This window comes from Ursus americanus, chromosome 12 (assembly GCF_024610735.1).
Source record: "Ursus americanus isolate L20-20 chromosome 12, mUrsAme1.1.p, whole genome shotgun sequence".
NCBI classification, from domain to species: domain Eukaryota; kingdom Metazoa; phylum Chordata; class Mammalia; order Carnivora; family Ursidae; genus Ursus; species Ursus americanus.
The window spans coordinates 70588523-70608444 of record NC_142138.1 but is presented as its reverse complement, the minus strand read 5'-3'; the positions used below and the strand labels follow the sequence as shown (position 1 = coordinate 70608444).

Below are 19922 nucleotides of genomic sequence, written 5' to 3'. Positions count from 1 at the left end.
GTAAAAAGAGACAGTAAGACCCCAAACAGGAAAAAAAAATGTATTTAATACTTTAACAAAATGCAAAATAAAGTACCCAAGTTACAAAACATAAATTCCTTTGGTTCAGTAATCACACCACTATTCTTACCTTCCAATGGCTACAGACATCATCCCCTAGAAGTGAAGTCACACCATGCCCCTCGTACTGAAGACATCATGCCAAAACTGTCTCACACACCCCACCGTTCAGGGGAACTGCTGGCGACTTACGTGAGGTTGGGCTGTGGGGTAGGAGAAAGGGGAAAGGGAGACCCCACACATGCAAACAAGTTGGCGGGGGGAGCTCTCTGCTGGGTCACTGCAGTAGGAGTCACACCCCTGTACATGCTACATGAGGCTGAGGCCCTTGGTACAATCACATATAAATACACAGTTCAGCCACCCTGAGTGTTCCCAGGGAGAACAGAAACAAACAAATACAGAGAAGCAGGGAGAGAAGCGGTGGCAACAAGAGGCAGATCACAGAATACCAGAGAACATCCAGCCCAAATCCTTAGTTTTACAGATGGGGCGAATGAGGCCTAGAGAAATCAAGTGTCTTACCAAGAGACACACGATTCACGGCTGTCAGTATTAGAACTCCATACTTCCTTTCAGTATGAGCGAGAAGAGAACAGGACGGACAAGAAATTGCTGGGCCGCTAAGGCAGGGCCCAGAGCCGGGCTCTCAGTGCAGTTCTTCTGCCTTTTGGGAAGAGCGCCTATGTGGTCGTAAGGCTTTCCTGGGTGTCTCCCGAACTCTCAAGCACCAGGGGTTTTCTGGGTCTTTTTGGGGTCCCTGTGGCTCTGGGACTGAGGGACCCAAAGAAACTGAGAGCCAGGGACCAGGAAAGAAGATAATGGTCTCTTAACTGCTCCCCAACGATCTTAAAAGAGTCATAATCAGCTCAGAATACAAATGTAGCCATCTTGGTCGCAGCTACCGTCACCTAACTGGGCACAGAAAGAGGAATCATGGAGCTGGATTCTGCTGAAAGCTGAAAATGGAATAGGAGTTGGCAAAGCACACTCTATTTTCTATCTAGCTGAAAGTAGGCATTTAATAGATACTTGAAGGAGTAAGAGAATAAATGAATACACGGAGACAATGAATGTTTGTTTCCATGAGAGATACTGGTTCTGTTACAGAGCCTTACTGAGGGCACTTCGGGGGTACACCTTGAGCCGCTCTGCTGGACTGTGCGGGTATCACACTGTAGCCCTCGCAAAGGAAATACAGGAGAGTCAGCGCAGCTTTGAGGAACTGAATCAAATAATACAATTTGTCTGATTGGTAGAGATCTGGGGAAAAGGCAGGAAGCCATCCCTAAAGCAGCTGTTTTCTTTCACTTCTTTCTTCTCCCCGGTTCATGAACACAGTACACCAGATCCCAGAGCCATGAAGACGGAACCGCCGACACATCTCAAAACATGCATTTAAGTGGTTCAAGCAACCTCTCACCGGCCTGTCCCCTCCCAGCAGTCACTTCTTAGACAGGGAGGCAGCAGTCGACTGTGACAGCGAGATCTGACTGCACTTCTCAAAGATGACCTCGGCTGAGAGTTTAGGCAGCCCCTGATCCAGAGGGCACTCATCCACCAAGCTGTTCATGGGCGTGGGGGGCAGTGGCGGCTCCTCCTCATCTTGACTCAGTCCTGGAACCAGGGAGTTACCTGCCCTGTCCAATTCCTTGTCTGCCTGCTCCCTGCACACACCCTCTGTCTCAGGCTGTCCTGAAGGGATCTTCATGGAGTCAAAATATGCTGACAGGGCCTCCTGGAGCAGAGGCAGAAGTTTCTTCCGAGAGACCTGGGTGTTGCCCTGAAGATAGGCTTGGAGGTGAGGGTGGGTGCTTGGGGCAGGGGTCAGCTTCAGGGATGGAGAGTGGGAGCGTTCCAGCACTCCACAGATCTAAAGAGGGGACAAGACAGGAGATGGTACATAAGGTGGGGAAGAAACAGCTGCGGTTTCTAAGTTAGAGGCTTCTCTGACAGAGAAAACATTTTTTTTTAAATTAAATCATCCAGAGTTCAATACTATTGCTTCAAAAAAAGGCACATTAGCTAATACACACATAGTATTGGGAAACAGAAGAAACATTTGAGATCATATTTCGTTTTTTTGATAAGTAAACCGAAGCCTGAAGAGATTAATATCTTGAGCAAAATCACGTAGATGATAGGAGACTCTCAACCACAACCCAGGACCTGGGGTTGTTTCAAGCGCTTAAAAACTTGATCTCCATCCTTAGCTGCAATGGGACAAGCATCTAGGCTGAGGTCAGGGGCAAGACAGAGGCAGAAAGAAGGAACAGATCAAAGCGGGGGGAGAAGGAATGCCAGGCATGGTGCCGAGTCTGACCATTTACAAATACCATCTCATCTAATCGTCACCGCTACCTTATAAGATCGGTATTAGCAGTGCCCTCATTTATAGGTAGGGAAACAGAGGCTTAGATGGATTAAGTAACTTGCCTAAGGTCATAGTTTGAATGAAGCAAAGCTGACACTTGAACCCAGGTCTGCCACCAAAGCCAGTGTTCTTTTTTTTTTTTTTTTTTTTTAAGATTTTATTTATTTATCAGAGAGAGAGAGAGAGCCAGCGAGAGAGGGAACATAAGCAGGGGAAGTGGGAGAGAAGAAGCAGCCTCCCAGCGGAGGAGCGCGATGTGGGACCCGATCCCAGAACGCCGGGATCACGCCCTGAGCCGAAGGCAGACGCCCAACCAGTGAGCCACCCAGGCGCCCCCAAAGCCAGCGTTCTAAATCACTCTTTTTCTATCATTTCTACCACAGGAGGAAGAGGAGAAGGTAGGGCACACTGTGAGAAGAGGGGTGCAGTGGGGGAGCCTTCAGCTATCTGCATAGCTTCAGAGGACAGCACAGACGGGATGTGGTGGGGAGAAGGCGGGGACATTCTGGAAGGCAGGAGGCACTTCTTACGGCCAAAGCACCCTTTCCTCCATGACATGATGAGGAAGAGCCGCCGTTGGCTGAGTGCCTACTCTGTGCCCAGCAATGTGCTTTCCGCACGCTCTTGTGTTTCAGGATCACATCGGACTAACCAGCGGGTGTTATTATGCCGTGTACAGATTCAGAAGCCAACTGACTTGCCTGAGCTCAAGGAGCAGGTAAGTGGCAAATCTGGGGCGTCTGCCTTCTAAAGCTGTGGTTCTTGGGGCACCCAGGGGGCTCAGCTGGTTAAGCGTCTGCCTTCAGCTCAGGTCATGATCCTGGGATCCAGGGATCAAGCCCCGAATTGGGCTCCCTCTCAGCAAGGAGTCTGCTTCTCCCTCTCCCTCTGCCTGCTGCTCCCCCTGCTTGTGTGCGCGCACTTTGTCAAATAAATAAATAAAGCTGTAGTTCTTTCCACAGTGCCAAACTACCTTCCACTGAATGAAATTACATTTGCTTCCAGAAAAGAAGAAAGGGTGACATACCTTCTATGGATGCAAAAGATTAGCTCACTGTATGCAGACCAGTCTTTGGCAGTCCTCACACAGCCCAGGAAACCCCAAACATTCCTGGACTGTCTTAAGCCCACTTCTAAATTCTTCCCTGGGCTAATCAGTAACCAACAGAGGGAAAGACAGGGAAGAGTGGCCAAACAGATGAGGGAAGAAAACAAACCTGCTCTTGGATTCCTTCTCTACAGAGTTAGTAGTTCCTCCCTGCATCGATAAGTAGTAGAAAAGGCTTCTCTCGTGTTTCCGATTTTCAAGGCAATAGGGTAAAAAGAAAGGGACTGATTTTCAGGGATGAGGAATTAATGATTAGACCAAGAACTGAGTTTAAACTCCAGATTTATAACACTGCTTTTTAATCCGATTTCAAGGTCCTTCTAAACAGGAACTATGTCTCTAATTTTCTTTGGAATCTTTCTTTCTCAACAGTATGATTAAGGATATTCACATATAGAGAGAATGGGGAAAAGCAAGGAGGGAAGATTCTGGAAATAGGTCAAGGGACTTCTGTGTAAATACAAGAACCAAGGGGTGCCTGGGTGGCTCAGATGGTTGAGCTCCTGCCTTCAGCTCGGGTCATGATCTCCAAGTCCTAGGATAGAGCCCCATGTCGAGCCCCCTGTTGGGCTCCCAGCTCAGTGGGGAGCCTGCTTCTCCCTCTCCCTCTGCCTCTCCCCCTGGCTTATGCTCTCTCTTTGACTCTCTCTCAAATGAATAAATAAAACCTTTAAAAAAACAAAAACAAAAAACAAAAACAAAACAAAAAAACCAGAACCAAGGACAGATCTTTTTTTTTTCTTTTCTAAAGATTTTATTTATTTATTTATTTATTTGACAGAGATAGAGACAGCCAGCGAGAGAGGGAACACAAGCAGGGGGAGTGGGAGAGGAAGAAGCAGGCTCATAGCAGAAGAGCCTGATGTGGGGCTCGATCCCACAACGCCGGGATCACGCCCTGAGCCGAAGGCAGACGCTTAACTGCTGTGCCACCCAGGCGCCCCTGATCTTTTTTTTCTTAAAGACTAATTTATTTATTTGAGAAAGAGAGAAAGAGAGCGTGCAAGAGCATCTGTGTGCCTGCACGAAGAGGGGAGGGGCAGAGGGAGAGAATCTCAAGCAGACCTCCCCCTGAGCACTGAGCCTGATAGGGGGCTCCACCCTACAAACCATGAGGTCATGACCTGAGCGGAAATCAAGGGTCATATAATACACTCAACAGACTGAGCCACCGAGGTTCTCCCCAAGGACAGGTCTTTACAGCACAGGCTGGTGCTTACAAGCAGAGCTCTGTAGGGACCTCAGGCTGGAGAAGGGACAGACTCACCTTCATTCGGAGTGCTGCATGGGGACAGAAAATAGCCAGCTGCCGCACTGGCTCATTGTGAGTGTTGAAAAAGATAGTCATGGTGACCAGAACATCACAGTTGTGAGCCTGGCAGAAAGCATGGAGATCTGCAATGAGGCCAGACCTCTGCAGAAAGGCCTGAAAGAGAAGAAACGAGGCAGTGATAAGGGCTACAGCTGGCCCCTCCTTGTCACCAGCAACAAAACATGCTCACGAGGGGCTTCTTTCCATGTTAACCTGGGGCTTGTACTCCATAAAAAAGGTATCTCATATTTACTGTGTTACCTATGTCCTGGGAAGCAGTACATAGAACAGGGAGAATACAGGTTTTGGGTTCAGACAGAATTGGCTTGCAATCAGCTCTATCAAGGACTTACATTAATCTCCTTGCAGTTAAATTTCCTCATTTGTAAAATGAGGATAAAACCTTTACCAAATGTGATTGTTTTAAAACTTACAGCATATGATCATGTATGGAATACGCCTGGCATGTCCAAGGCTCTCCTGCTCTTGCCATCAGACACGCAAGGCCTTTGCCTCGGAGGTATTTTTATTCTAAAACCGAACAATGGGGGCATACAAGTAACAACAGACACAGGACAACCGTATCCTTGGCTCTTCGTTCTTTGCCAATCTCAGCTCTTCTCCAAAGTCTCATGTAGTATTTTCTCTACTGAGCAATACCACCAGCTATTTCAGATCAGGGCTTTGCTCTATCCTTGGCATTTCTAATGTGTCGATTTGTACTGTGTCAATTTATGCTACTTGGCAAGCCTTCTCTGTTCTTATGTTTGTTTCTCAAATGAGGCAGCGAGGGAGGAGACCGGGCTCCTTTGTTTTATAGAAATTATTTAGTATTTTTACATAGTATTCAGCAGAAAGCTGTACAGACTATGAGGGAATGTGTTCAGATCGGGTTGTCAAATGATTTACATCAATATGACATGGAACCAGGCAGTAAAATACCATTATCAAAGTTCTATTCAGTCACCCACTCAACAAAATTCACTGAGCACCCACTGCTGCCAGGCGCTGCCAAAGGTGCTAGAGATACAGCAGAAACAAAAGAAACAGGGTCCCACCCCGGTAAAGCTGATAAACTACCAGAGGAATATAGACAATAAACAAGGAAACCATGTAATTGATTACTTTAGTCCATTAAGTTCTACGAACAAAATTCAATAATCGTTAGAGATTTTTGAGTGCAGAGGATATTATGTCAGTTACAGTGGTCAGGAAAAACCTCTTAAAAGAGGAGACATCTGAATTAAGACCTGAGTGATAAGAAAGAGCCAGCTCTGCAAAGGGAAAAGCCAGTGCAAAGGCTCTGAGGTGGGAATGAGCTTAATGGTTCCAAAGAACAGAAAGAAAATTAGTATGGGTGCAACACCGTGAGTGTGGGAGTGGGGCTGGAAGGACTCGAGGTCAGAGAGAGAGAGACGAGGGCCAGATCAAGGAGGGCCCTCTAAACCACAGCAGGGCCTTTAGATTCTATTAGGAATGCAATGAGGGGTGCCTGGGTGGCTCAGTCGGTTAAGCATCTGCCTTCAGCTCAGGTCATGATCCCAGGGTCCTGGGATCGAGCCCTGCATTGGGAACCCTGCTCAGCAGGGGGTCTGCTTCTCCCTCTCTCTGCCTCCCGATTCCCGACTGTGTGCTCACACGTGTGCGCTCTCTCTCTTTCTCTGATAAATAAATAAATATCTTTTTTTAAAAAAAGGAATGCAACGAAAAGGCAGCTGAGGGAGAGGGCTGATGTGATCGACTTACATCTTTTTTGTTTTGTCGATTTTTTTCGGATTTACATCTCATAAAGAGATCACTCTGGCTGCTGTGGGGAGAATGGTTTGTAGGGTGCAAAAGCAGAAGCAGGGAAACCACTATGCAGCCTACCATGGTGGTGCAGTGAGAGGTCATAGACTGTGGGAGTGACAGCAGACATGACAAAAGGTACATAGGTACAAGACAGATTACAGAGGGGAGCTAGGAGTGAGGGGCACGGTTATGCACATAACTGCGGGCTTTCTCTCCCCACCCACAACTGCACCTTGCTTTTACCTCCAAATCCATATATATTGCACTAATGGCCACCTTGGTGCCTTGTCTGGAGATGGTCTTCTGGTCCTTTCTCAGCATCTGCTCAGTGCTCAGTCCTAGACAAAGGATGTGAGACCAGGGGTCAAACAAGAGAGCCCAGGGTCCCCAGACCAGGAAGGTGAGGACACCTAGACGGGTCAAGGATGAGGAAAAACACAGCCTCTCTTTGGGGGTAATGAGTAGGGGCAATAACCAACAATGTAATTACGTAATAAAAAATTATTTTAAATAACTGAGTCACAATAGTTGCCATTTCCCCTTTCTGCATAGTTTTGACTTTCTACAAGAACATGTGGCACTTCGCTTTCCTTTTATGTCAACAGGTGGTATCTGGGTAAAAAATTACGGAATTTTTTTTTCTTCTTCTTTGGCTTTGTATATTCACCCTCCATGTTTCTTCTGTTTCCCTAAACAATCACCTAGACCTCACTCAGATGATTTGGTATTCCTTCAGCAGATTTTACCTATGTACCTATGTTCTCTGATTAGACCAGAAACCTGACACTCATACATCCCTCTTCTTCCTACCCAACAGCCAGGATACAACGATCTAGTAAATGGTCCACGAGTTCACGATCAGACCCGCGTTCTACCTCGGTTCTCTCTGCTCTAAAGCTGAAAGCATTATGCACGCTCTGAAACTGTTTTAATGGCATTCCAGAACACAATGAGCCATCAGGGCGCATGGGCGGCTCAGTCAGTTCAGCAGCAGACTCTTGATTCTGGCTCAGGTCTTGATCTCAGGGTCACGAGATTGAGCCCACTTTGGGCTCCGTGCTGAGGGTGGAGCCTGCTTAGGATTTTCTCTCCCTCTGTGCCCTCCCCCACTCTGCGCATTGGCTCTCTCTCTTTCTCTCTTAAAAAAAAGGAAGAAAGAGGAGGAGGGTGAGGATACAATGAACAAGTCTCGCCCCTGTTTCCTCCCGTGGAAGGGAAAGAAGTCAGTTTACTGCCTCATACCTGATACATCAAACTTTGCCTTTTGTAGAGAGTCAAAGATGTCATTTCTCTTGGGCAGATCTGGGAAGAGGGACTCCAGTTTCTCCACATATTTGCTGTCTTTTGGGGTTGCCTTTCCAACTTTCAGGTCCATGTTGACACAATCCAGGATGATTGTTCCTGTGGAGACGAGACAGAACTCAAATCCTATGTCCTTCCATTCCCGATCACTAGAACACACATAACCCTCAAGCCAGATGGACATAATACAGAGAAGACCGTGTGGCAAACTCACTGAAAACGAAACAAGAAACTGGGACTATGTCTTGAGTAAGACCTCCCAAATCCAAATTAAAATGTAGGCAGGAAAATGGGGGAAAGGCAGAAAGGGTGCCTGAGCACCCCAATCCTCAGAGATCTTGAAACCAAGTCAGAGAGAGATGACCTCCCTTCTGCAGGCCAAATTCCATTAAAGAAACTTAGAAGTCAGAAGAGATAGTCTAGTCCAATTCTCTCTCTCTCACTCTTTTTTTTTTTTTTTTTTTACAAATGGAGAACATGAGAACAAGAAAGGTTAAGAAACTTGCTCAAGGTCATGTAACTACCTCTTGGATAGGAATGCTATTAGAATCTGTTCCCTGCTTCTTTGGCTGCTTCTCTTCCCATCATATAATTCTGCAGCAGGCAGCTTCTAGGTCTGTTGTCCTGTGCTTCCTTTCTGCTTTCACCACGGCCTTTTTTTTTTTTTTAGGTTTTATTTATTTATTTGACACAGACAGAGACAGCGAGAGAGTGAGGGAGTGGGAGAGGGAGAAGCAGGCTTCCCGCTGAGCAGGGAGCTGATGTGGGGCTTGATCCCAGGACCCTGGGACCGTAACCTGATCCAAAGGCAGACGCTTAACGACTGAGCCACGCAGGCGCCCCTCACCATAGCCTTTTAATGCCTAATTGTCCCCTGAAAGGACCCAGCCTTTGAAATGACAGGATAGCTTGCAGAGGCTATGATCAAGCTGGAAGTCTAGACCTTCCCACTCTCAGGATGCCTGGGTGGCTCAGTCGGTTAAGTGTCTGCCTTCACCTCAGGTCACGATCCCAGCATCCTGGGATAGAATCCCTACTGAGCAGGGAGCCCGCTTCTCCCTCTCCCGCTCCCCCTGCTTGTGCTCGCTCGCTCTCTCTCTGACAAACAAACAAACAAACAAATAAAAATCTTAAAAAAAAAAAAAAAAAAAAAAAGAACGAGGAACTAGACTTAAAAAAAAAAAAAAGACTTTCACTCTCCTAACCCTAAAGCCAACCTTACCGTGCAGAAGGGCTGCAGTTTGCCTGTCCAAGATCTCTGGCGCCCCCTGCAGGATTCTCTCGGTCACCAGCGTAGCGCAGGACCCCACCAGCTCCACGGAAACGTGGCAGGGAGGGCAGTGCTGGTGCTCGACGGGCCGATGGTCTAGCACCTCCGCTACCGCCTCCTCCAGGGCTGCGTCACCTCTGTGTGGGAAAGCGGGTGTGGGGAAAAGAGAAAGAAAGGTAGGTGGGGGCGCTCCAGCCCGTTCTAACCAAATCTCCACCCTAAGGAAAATGCACACTTCGGGCAAACATTCAGAACTTTGGGCACGTCTACCTCTGCCTCACTGTTCTCAATTCTTCTCTTTCATGTTGTAACTGAAGTCATCTTTAAATAGTGGATAAGTGAATTTGGTGAAGTATCGGCTACAAGTACCTTATCTGCGTATTTGATGTCCTTCCGAGTTGCCTTTCTGATTGACACACCCTTGGCATCCAACGTCTAAGTCTCTCCTGTCATCTCAATCCACTTAATACCCAAATTCCATGCAGTTCACCAGATTCTATGGCTTCTACCCACCCCCCCCCAAGGCTTCTATCTTAATCCGAATCCATCCCCTCCTTTCCAAACCTCTGCTACTGCCTTATTCTAGGTCCTCAATCTCTCTCACCTGGATTATTCCAACAGTTTCCTAACCAAAGACCTACTCCTGATCTCGGGCCCCCCAAGCTGTCCTCCACAAAGCTGCTGAATGATCATTTGAAAAATGCAAATTTGATTCTGTTTGGATCTGGAATAAATATAACTCACAATAGTTCCCCACGACCCTAACATCAAGTCTAGTGCCACAGGGTCTCCATGATCTGGCCCCCACCGACCTCCCTAGTCTCACCTCTTCCTCTGTTCTACTTCTCCGTCACATTTTATGCTCCAGCCATGCAAAACAAATCCCAGTTCTCCCAATTCACCATGCTATTTCAGGCCTGCCTGCCTTTGCTTATATTAATTTCTTTCCCCACCTGGATGCGCTTCCTAACTCCCTCACCTCCCCACTCCAGGAGCAAACACTCAAGAGTGAGATCAAGGGTCAGATCTCTTAGGAAACCTTTCCTCCTCACACCCTCCACTCCCTTTGAGCATATTTAACCCCCCGTCCTTCGTGCGCCTCTTGTCCTCTGGAGTGCCGGTTACCACACACTTCCACCACCCCGCACAGTGCAACTAACGAGATATTGCCTTATGGAGGGAACAATTTTGCTTTTCTTTTTTGTTTTAAGATTTTATTTATTTGACAGAGAGAGAGAAACAGCCAGCGAGAGAGGGAACACAAGCAGGGGGAGTGGGAGAGGAAGAAGCAGGCTCATAGCAGAGGAGCCCGATGTGGGGCTCGATCCCAGAAGGCCGGGACTACGCCCCGAGCCGAAGGCAGACGCTTAACAACCGCACCACCCAGGCGCCCCTTGCTTTTTAAATATTAAAAATAGAGTTGCAACCACTATTCAAAGGCTTCTATAACAACAAATCTGCCACAAAATAATGATACCAAAGGGAGATTTAAATGATTTCTGAGTTCTCCTTTAGTTTGACCATATCATGTTTCTATTTCTTTTTGTTACTTGGATAACTGGAGAACTGACAACATTTTCTGTTGATTTTCTACATCTGAGATAACCCAGCAATTATAATTAGCCTGTGAGATCCCTGAGAGCAGAAATTCTTTCTTCCTCTCTTTATTTCTTACTCATCAGAGCTCAACATGGCACGCGATAAAAATCAGCTTAACTTCCTTCTACTTACTTGGGTAAGACATGATGGTCAACAAGGATAAGGGTGAGTTGGCCGGCCTGGTGCAAGGCATGGAGGTCAATCTCATCCCGGAAAATCAAGAGGGACTCTGGAATGTTAATCTTCTGAAGGAAGAAGACATTGTCGCCTCGCAGAGGTAGCTCAGAACGATTTATATTTAAGACTGGCACAAAGACTTCCTCAGCCTCTGTTGTCTGGATAAGGAAAGTGAAAAGCACACATGGCAATGTTTTGGAATAAACAGGAAAAATAACAACATTATTGGGACCAAAGGAGATGTGATCTTGGGTAAGTCACTGCCCTTCTCAAAGCCACAATTACCCAGTTGATACAAATAAAAGGACAACTCTTGCCGTCTGTCCCTCTTAGCATAACACGAAGGTCAGCAAGATAACTCGTGGAAAAGACCTAGTTCCAGGTGCTGCTGAGAAGGGATTATCAGTCCTCAAGAGCTGACCTGGGCCTGAGATCACTGGTACCCAGAAGAACTCAATAATCAACTGTTTGAATATTGCTTTATGATTTACAAATCCTTCAGAATACATTTGCTCATTGACCCTCCCAGCAACATTGCAAAATAGCATCATTTCAGATTCTACAGACGGTGACCCGAGACTCAGCAAAGTCAAGGAATTCAACTGACCCAAGACCAAATAGTGCTAAGTGGCAGAGCTGGGTCTTGCATTCAGATCTTTTCGTTCTAAGGGACTCTGCTGCTAAGCACTCACCTTTGCCAGGTAAAAAGCCAGGGCAAGAGCTGACACCATGGAGTCCAAGTCACAGGCTTCATTTCCCAGCACAACGTGTAGCGGCCGGGACTCCTGGTGAGGAAGGAGAATGGGACACTAGCAGAAGCATCTCTATTTCCATTTACCTTATACGTGAGCAGGGCTTCACACACCTCTTCTCACTGATTTTCACAGAGGAGGTAGGTCAGATAATCTTACAGGTCCTCATTTCATGGATGAGGATATTGGCTGAGAGGCCAACCATGTTTAGCTAAGCATCCCACATGTATCCAATAAGTACAAGAGTGCCCCTTCTTCTACTACACCATCTCCTTGATTGCCAACTTAAAGAAGAACAGCAGTAAATGATTCTCTAACTTCTTATGCTTCTCTGGGCACTCGAGAAATCAAAGGTAGAGCAACTGAGGTGGCTGACGTAGTCGAGCCATGTCAACCCCCGTTTGTTGTTTGTTCCCCGACCCCGGCCATTTTCAAAATAGGGAAAAGCATCCTTACAGTTCTAAATCATAAGAGGTGAAGAGCTCTTGAAAATAAACGTAAAAATAAAATCTAGCCCACGATCCAGTTATCCAGCCCAAGAAAACTCCCCCAGCCCAGAGAAGCCTATGATAACCAGATACAACAACACTCTCACCACCCAGGACACAGATCCTTCCCCACCAGGTTCAGATTAAAACAAGAACAGCTGCTGCTGCTGGAACTTTTATTTTTACAATTTATTTTTATCATTTATTATTATTTTTTACATAATCTCCACACCAAATGTGGGGCTCGAACTCATGAGCCTGAGATCAAGAGCTGCAAGCCCCAACGAGCCAGCCAGGTGCCCTGGAACTTTTATTTTCAAAGCTTTGAAAAGTCCGGCTAGTAATAAGAACTGTGGAAGGAGGGATATCTGCTGTTACTAACCTTGTTCCCTTGCATCTCCCTAGCTATCAGAGTCTTAAATAAAATACATTAAAAACACAGTGCCCACAACAGCAGAGACAAAGCAGGGTTTTGCTTTCTTTGGAAACATTTATTTTATTGAGTGTGCCACGCATTGCTCTAATATTTTTACATGCATAAACTAACCATTTAATCTTCGAAACAACCCAAAGAGGTAGGTACTTTAAGAATTATTATTTCAGGGACGCCTGGGTGGCTCAGTCAATGAAGCGTCTGCCTTTGGTTCAGGTCATGATCCCAGGGTCCTGGGATCTAGTCCTGCATCGGGCTCCCTGCTCAGCAGGGAGTCTGCTTCTCCCTCTCCCTGCTGCTCCCCCTGCTTGTGCTCTCTCTCTGACAAACAAACAAATAAAAAATCTTAAAAAAGAAAAAAAAAGGAATTATTATTTCATTCCAGGAATGAGCATTCTGCCAGATACAATGAGACCCTGAAGTCCATGGCTCAGCTTAAGGCACAAGAATTCTCTCTTACCAGTTTACTTTTGAACTTCTATCTCAGCCTGCCTCTGACAGAGGAAGGCGTAAGAGACAAAATAAAACATCAGTTATAGCAGAGTCTCCTAATTTCAGTACTATTGGCATTTTGGACTGGATCATTCTTTGTTGTGGGTGGGGGCTGTGCTGTGCGAGGGAGGGCGTCTGGCAGCATCCCCGGACTCCACCCACTAGATGCCAGTAGCACCCTCAGGCATGACAATCAAAAATGTCTCCAGATTTGCCAGATATTCCGGGGAGAGGGGGAGGGGGCAAAAATCACCACAAGCTGAGAACTACTGGGTTGCAGACGGGTGAAAATCCGAACACTCTGACTTCTTCAATCACGAAAGATTTGCTAGATGGAAGAGTTTCAAAAAGTAGTAAAGGGGTTCAGGGGAGCAAAACATAGCAATCAACAGTTATCAAGTAATGTAACTGTAGGAGGAAAGGGAATCTTGGGGCGCCTGGGTGGCACAGCGGTTAAGCGTCAGCCTTCGGCTCAGGGCGTGATCCCTGAGTTGTGGGATCGAGCCCCACATCAGGCTCCTCCGCTATGAGCCTGCTTCTTCCTCTCCCACTCCCCCTGCTTGTGTTCCCTCTCTCGCTGGCTGTCTCTATCTCTGTCAAATAAATAAATAAAATCTTAAAAAAAAAAAAAAAAGGAAAGGGAATCTCAGCAAACCTAGAATCATCTTACCTATTTGGCTGTTACCCACTCCCCTCCCTCCCCCAGAAAGCTACAGCCAGAAAGGTACAATTTTACAAGACTTCTGGTGGCATAAATTGCCCTATCCAGTGAATAGATAGAGGTTTTTTTTTTTTAAGTTTTATTTATTTAAGTCAATCTCTACACCCAACATGGGGCTCAAACTCACAACCCAGAGATCAAGAGTCACTTGCTCTTCCGACTGAGCCAGGCAAACGCCCTGGTTTTTGTTTTTAAACCACCTTTTGGGGCACCTGAGTGGCTCAGTCGTTAAGCGTCTGCCTTCGGTTCAGGTCATGATCCCAGGGTCCTGGGATCGAGCCCAGCATGGGCTCCTTGCTAGGCGAGCCTGCTTCTCCCTCTCCCTCTGCCTGCTGCTCCCCCTGCTGTGCTCTCTCTCTGTCAAGTGAATAAATAAAATCTATAAAAAAAACAAAACAAAACCAAAACCCACCTTTTCCCACATCTCCTATTCCCAACCCTCCAGAGAAGTACAAAAGGCAGAGGTTACCTGTCAAGGTTTTGCAGAAAGGACCTCTGGGGAAAGTCCGCCCTTAGGTTCTTCCCTGCACCCATTTCTCTAAGCCTACATTACATGGGTGGCAGCCCAGACCCGCTCATACTGAACAGTAGGGGAGAGCAGAGATTTTCAATATTACCTCTTTTCCTACAGAATACGAGAATTCAGTCCTACAGTAACTCCTGTAACTTGCAATTCCTCCTCCTGGTACCAGAGAAAGCCCCCCTGTTTCCTGGATACCAAGAACCGCCCAGATGGCTGCGGACCAAAGTGACAACAAAGCACTTGAGGTGAGTAGCTGCAGAGATAAAGTGCTCACTGAAGCAGTAAGGCGGGCCCCCCGCTCCCTAGAAAGGGCACTGCGTCATAAACACGCATGGCCATATGGTCCTGACGCTGGAGAGAAAAGGGGCGAGGAACGGAGAAACGGCAGAGCAAGCGGGACAGACCTAGAGCTGGGCCCCCGAAGAAACTTTCCCAAAGTCCCTCACATTAGTGCTGCTTCCGCTGCATCAGGACCGGTCAGATCCCCAGAGTGGAGAGAAGGCCAAGCAGAAAGGCAGAACGTAGGGACCAGGGGCGCCTGGGTGGCACAGCGGTTAAGCGTCTGCCTTCGGCTCAGGGTGTGATCCCAGCGTTCTGGGATCGAGCCCCACATCGGGCTCCTCCGCTATGAGCCTGCTTCTTCCTCTCCCACTCCCCCTGCTTGTGTTCCCTCTCTCGCTGGCTGTCTCTGTCTCTGTCGAATAAATAAATAAAATCTTAAAAAAAAAAAAAAAAAAAGAACGTAGGGACCACATAGAACTCTGTGACTCTGAGGAGAAATGAAATCCACAGGAAAGTGAATAACTCATCCCTTGCTCAGGCAAGCCTAGAGAGCATCCAAGAGGAATGAATACAAAAGGAGTCCTTTGGGACTTTTGCCATGGCTTGGAACAGGACTGAGCAGGGGCTGTGGTGGCCTTCCTCTCCTTGCTGGGGCCCACCATCATCCCAGCCTGTCCGGTCTACTCACCACCCACAAAACGTGCTGTGCATGCTCCCAGCTCTGCCCTTGGCGCACTTTGTTCTTCTCTGTCAGAAAGCAGCACAACTGCCATTTGAAGAGACCACAGACTAGGGTTGAATCCTGGCTCTGCTGCTGCTGTTTTTTTTTTTTTTTAAAGGTTTTATTTATTTATTTGACAGAGAGAGAGAGCACAAGCAGGGGGAGCAACAGAGGGAGAGGGAGAAGCAGGCTCCCCGCTGAGCAAGGAGCCGGATGCGATGTGGGGCTCAATCCCAGGACCCCAGGATCATGACCTGCAAAGACGTCCAAGTCCAACCGATAGAGCCACCCAGGCGCACACCCCCCGGCTCTGCTTCTTGTTGTGGGACTTGGACCTCTCTATGCCTCATTTTTGTTTTTAAAAATGATAATACTGGGGCACCTGGGTGGCTCAGCCGTTAAGCGTCTGCCTTCGGTTCAGGTCATGATCCCAGCGTCCCGGGATCGAGCCCCGCATGGGGCTCCCTGCTCGACGGGAAGCCTGCTTCTCCCTCTCCCACTCCCCCTGCTTGTGTTCCCTCTCTCGCTGTCTCTCTCTGTCAAATAAATAAAATCTTTAAAAAAAAAATAAATAAATAAATAAAAATGATAATACTGTAACCAATTTCATGAAGCTGTTATAAGTATTAAATGAGATGGCCCGGAAGTGCCTACTCTATAGTTGGAAAGATGAGCTGCCTTCCCTCTTCTCCTTTCTCTACCCGTCCCTCCCTCCCGGTCCATTCACGGTACCTAAAGACCGTCTCTGTGTCGCCTTCCCTGACCACCCAGGCCAGAGCAATCGTCTTCCTCCAGACCTCCAGCTTCCAGCCCTTGTGGCTTTCACACGGAACTCCTACCTTAAGGAATTCGCTATCTTTTCATGGGCATGTATCTTAATCTCGAATAGAGCTTATGACTTCGGCGACTAAACAACAGGGGCACTTTGAGAATGTAAAGGGGTGCAGTAAATGGTTATGCCCGAATAAACTAAAACTGTCCTGGGCTGCCCGACTTAGAAGGCACCCTTCTCCTCTTCATTTAGGAAAAACATGTATAACTCTTAAGCCCCCACCCCCACCCCATCCTCCACCAGCTGAAAGCGCAAGCCAAACAGCCTCGCTTTTCTGACCCTCAGAGGAAGAGCGGAGGGCAGATACAGCTCTACTTAGAGCATGGGGAAACCTGAGCTGCCGATGGAAGAAATACAATCTGAGAGCCCCGAGGGAATACAAACTTTTCTTCCTAACAAAGAAACCAACCAACCAAAAAACACCCAAACCCACTAGTCACAATGACTATATCCTGATGCTCTTTGTGACCTCAATGCGGGGAGCGAGGATGGGCTGTAGGGCTGGCAAAGGCAACCACTTCCCTTCTGAAGCTGAATATGGTCTGGTGCCTCCTCTACAAAACAGTTAATGAGGGAGGAAAAAAAAGGAGACAGGGAGCCTGAGACAGAGAAGCCCTCCCAGCACAGAACATGGTGCGATACTGAAAGGACTGTGGTGTCCGAAGGATAGCCAGCCACTCCCGATTCCTGCCTCACTCTCGCATTGAGCAGCACAGATGATCTGAAGGCTGCGGAATGAATACCTACACTTGAATGCGGCTCCACCCTGAAGCAAAGGTTTTTCCCCCACTACTAGTGAAAGATGAGTCACCATGAATAGGACCTTTAGTTACACAGGATTTCTTTTAAATGGAATATCCTGCTATCGTTGTGGCAGAGGCTGTAGAAAATTTCTCTGGTATCAGGTGCCAGAGAAAAAAATGATATCAACAGGAGAGTTGGCTGGTTATAAGCTGCCTCTATCCTGTGTAAAACTCAAGCATTCACATTTCCCGAAAAGTTAACATAGCTTAACGGAAGCCCTCACACTTAGCAGAGTCTCTGTCTAGACAATCATGTCTTTCTTTACACAAGAAACAAAAGTGCAGCCTCTGGGGAACTGGATGAGGAGAAGAAAAAAGATCTTGTTCTTTTTCATTTCATATCTTTTTTTGTTATTTAGGTTTTTTCACTGTGTGCATTTGCCACTTCTGTAATTAAATGCTGTCTAAATTGTTGGCGACCACCTGTATGTCCTGCCACCAGCACCTCCACTAACATTTCTAGAGTCCGATTTTCTCATTTCTCCCAGCCCTGGCTAGGCTGTGTGATAAGAAGAACTCTAAGATACAACTTCACCTTCACAAGTTTGGAAAAAGAAAGATCTAGATCTTGCTTCTTAGGAGATGAATCCAGGCAAAAAAAAGGTCAGGATACCAGCAATACTGGAAAAATCCATTATTTTTCAGCTTCATACTGCTGTAGGAGCTACGCTGTAACCTGGGGAGACTCTAACACGCAGCCGCTAAAGGACAGATGCATGCAATGAAAGACCATTGGTGAGATTTTGGGTCCCAGGGCTCTTTACCAAATGGTGGAAAGGAGACCCGTCCTTCGGGTTATAATGGGGGAAGAAATTCCAACTGCTTTGCACTCAGAACAGTGCCACAAAGATTCACTGGTCCTCCGATGAGCTCCCAGTGGTGCAAATCAGGGGTAACCAATCGAATTGGTTCCAAATTGCCCTATGCATTAAATCAACTTTCCCCAAATTTGTATTTCACAAGGAAAAATTTGGTGCAGTTGGCAATATTAAAATTGTCCTTTGCCCCTATACTTCATTTATGCCAGCAGCCAAGTCCGCAGAAGGAATAGGTGACTTTTAGGATTTGTTAAAGACCAGAATCTACTGGCGAGGGGAATTTGCAGAGTTTAAGACACTTCAAAAGGAAAGCATTGTCAACCATCTGTCTAGGTCTCCACATGGGCAGTGTAACTTGAAGTAGGGGGGCCAGGTGACCTAGAGCCTCTCTCTTGTCAGCTTTTTGCTGCTAACTGGGAATAGCAGCCTAATGCTGCCTGACCAGTCAGCATGGCTGGGAGATTCCAACTAGCTCAGAGCACCAAAAATAAGCCACAAAGTATTCAGGAGTCAAGCTTATAGTTTTGAATCCAAACACACTTTGCGCTTATCCCTTCTAGGCCGGGGATTCTTATGTAATTTATGTGCGTTAAGGCCAAAGAAGAAAACTGGAGGCAAAGGAATGCAAGTTTTGGGTCAACAACAGATATGCCCGCAGCATTGAGCATGTGTAGCTTCAGAACAGATTTAAAGTAAAACGTTATGGTTCTCTACTCTAGAATGAGCTCGGCCCGCCAGACAGAAACAGCTCTTCTGAGGCAATGAGGCCGGGGGCACAGGTTCCCTGTACCCCCGGGGCTCAGCTGGAGGCCAATGGCCAAGGAGGCCCGGTGAGTGGTGAACTGAAAGAGGGGCGGGGAGAAAGGGATAAATACACCTCGCGCGGCACGACAGGCGGCGGCACAGCCCTCGGAACTGACCCAGGCGACAGCGAGCACAAGCTCAGATGCAGGTCCCAGACCCACGATTCCTCCTCCCAGCTTTTGGGGAGACCCCAAAGGCAGAAGCCCCAAACCGGGAGACTGAGCAGCATTCCCCAGAGCTAGGTTCTCGTTCCTCACTCCTCCGGCCCCAAGCCTGATCTGATCCCAAGCCCCCTCCCCACAATTCCGTGTTCCCTCCCCACACAGCACTGGGGCTCCCCAGATCCCAAATCTTCGTTTTTTCTGGACCTCATGCTTCATTCCTTACGATCACAGACAGATTAGTTACCTGCAGAGCGGCTCGACAACCCTGCAGGTAGTCCTCCATGGTGAAGTACCAGGTGTGCCACCGCCCCTGGCCGTGGAGAGGTTACCAAGCGAATGCGCCCCGCCCGGGACTCAGGAGCTAGGGGCGAAAGTCAGGAGGCGGGACTCGAACCCGCCACACAGCGATTCGGCCCCAACCCCCGGAGGAAGTGCGTAATCCGGCGCTCCTGGAGTCTGACGTCGCCCCGCCCCCAGCGGCGGAGGCGGAGCTCTGCGCCCAGAGACTCACGGGACCCCCTTCCCAGCGGCGTGAAGAGGGGCGTGGCGCAGGGCGTCCTGGGAAACGTAGTCCAGGAGTTCCGAAATGGCCCCAAGAATGGAGGAAAGGAGAATTTTCCGAGATTACTCATTTGAGAGAAAATGTATATGTGTCACAGTAACCTATGTTTGTGGCATCTGAACTTTCCCTCCCGAGCGAGGCTTATAGCATCTTTCCATATGTTACACCGAGTATGTGGTTGACATCTTAAATTACAAAAGGCAAAAACTGTTCTTAGTCCTCCTTTCTCGAATTCTCCCCTTTACCAAACTGACCCATGGCGGCCAATTTTCTGCTGTCCGTGTTATAAAAACATTAGAATAATCTTTGACACCTCTTCTTTACTTAATACCTGCGGTCTCTTGACAATTCCTGCTGCTACTTCCTTTACAACTCAGGAGTCTGTTGGTCTACAGCCTTGGCAAATGTCTCTTCCTTTCCCTGGGCTGTTGTAACCTGGGTTTTTTGCTCCCTGCCTCCCTAATTGTTCAAACTGCCCTTTCAGCCTTCCGAGTTGCTTGAAGTTTCATCCTACGGCCGCCCTGTAAGTCAAGT

The 19922-nt window shown here is 47.6% G+C and overlaps 1 protein-coding gene across 3 annotated transcripts; it reads right to left on the bottom strand.

The window, feature by feature from the left end:
• Nucleotides 1–24: 24 nt before the first annotated feature.
• PRUNE1 (prune exopolyphosphatase 1) lies at nt 25–19360 on the bottom strand. Of its 3 annotated transcripts, none has more exons than XM_045790585.2 (8): nt 19071–19351; nt 11686–11778; nt 10949–11151; nt 9170–9354; nt 7888–8046; nt 6889–6983; nt 4810–4968; nt 25–1933 (listed from the first exon to the last, which is right to left on the bottom strand). In XM_045790585.2, exons 1-8 carry the CDS (start codon nt 19107–19109, stop codon nt 1505–1507), a joined length of 1362 nt encoding a protein of 453 aa, XP_045646541.1. In that variant the 5' UTR covers nt 19110–19351; the 3' UTR covers nt 25–1504. The 3 variants fall into 3 exon arrangements, with proteins under 3 accessions (XP_045646541.1, XP_087722392.1, XP_087722394.1); XM_087866266.1 differs by lacking the exon at nt 19071–19351 and adding an exon at nt 14497–14518; XM_087866268.1 differs by lacking the exon at nt 4810–4968 and having other exon boundaries at nt 19071–19360.
• Between the last annotated feature and the right edge of the window lie 562 nt (nt 19361–19922).

Bases quoted from the DNA above. Each gene is read 5' to 3' on its own strand.
- PRUNE1 (XM_045790585.2), bottom strand. From the start codon at position 19,109: ATGGAGGACTACCTGCAGGGTTGTCGAGCCGCTCTGCAG. The intron at 11,152-11,685 runs GTGAGTGCTTAG...TTCCTTATCCAG, and splicing joins TGGCTTTTTACCTGGCAAAG to ACAACAGAGGCTGAGGAAGT. The intron at 6,984-7,887 runs GTATGAGGCAGT...TCCTTTGTCTAG, and splicing joins GGCAAAGTTTGATGTATCAG to GACTGAGCACTGAGCAGATG.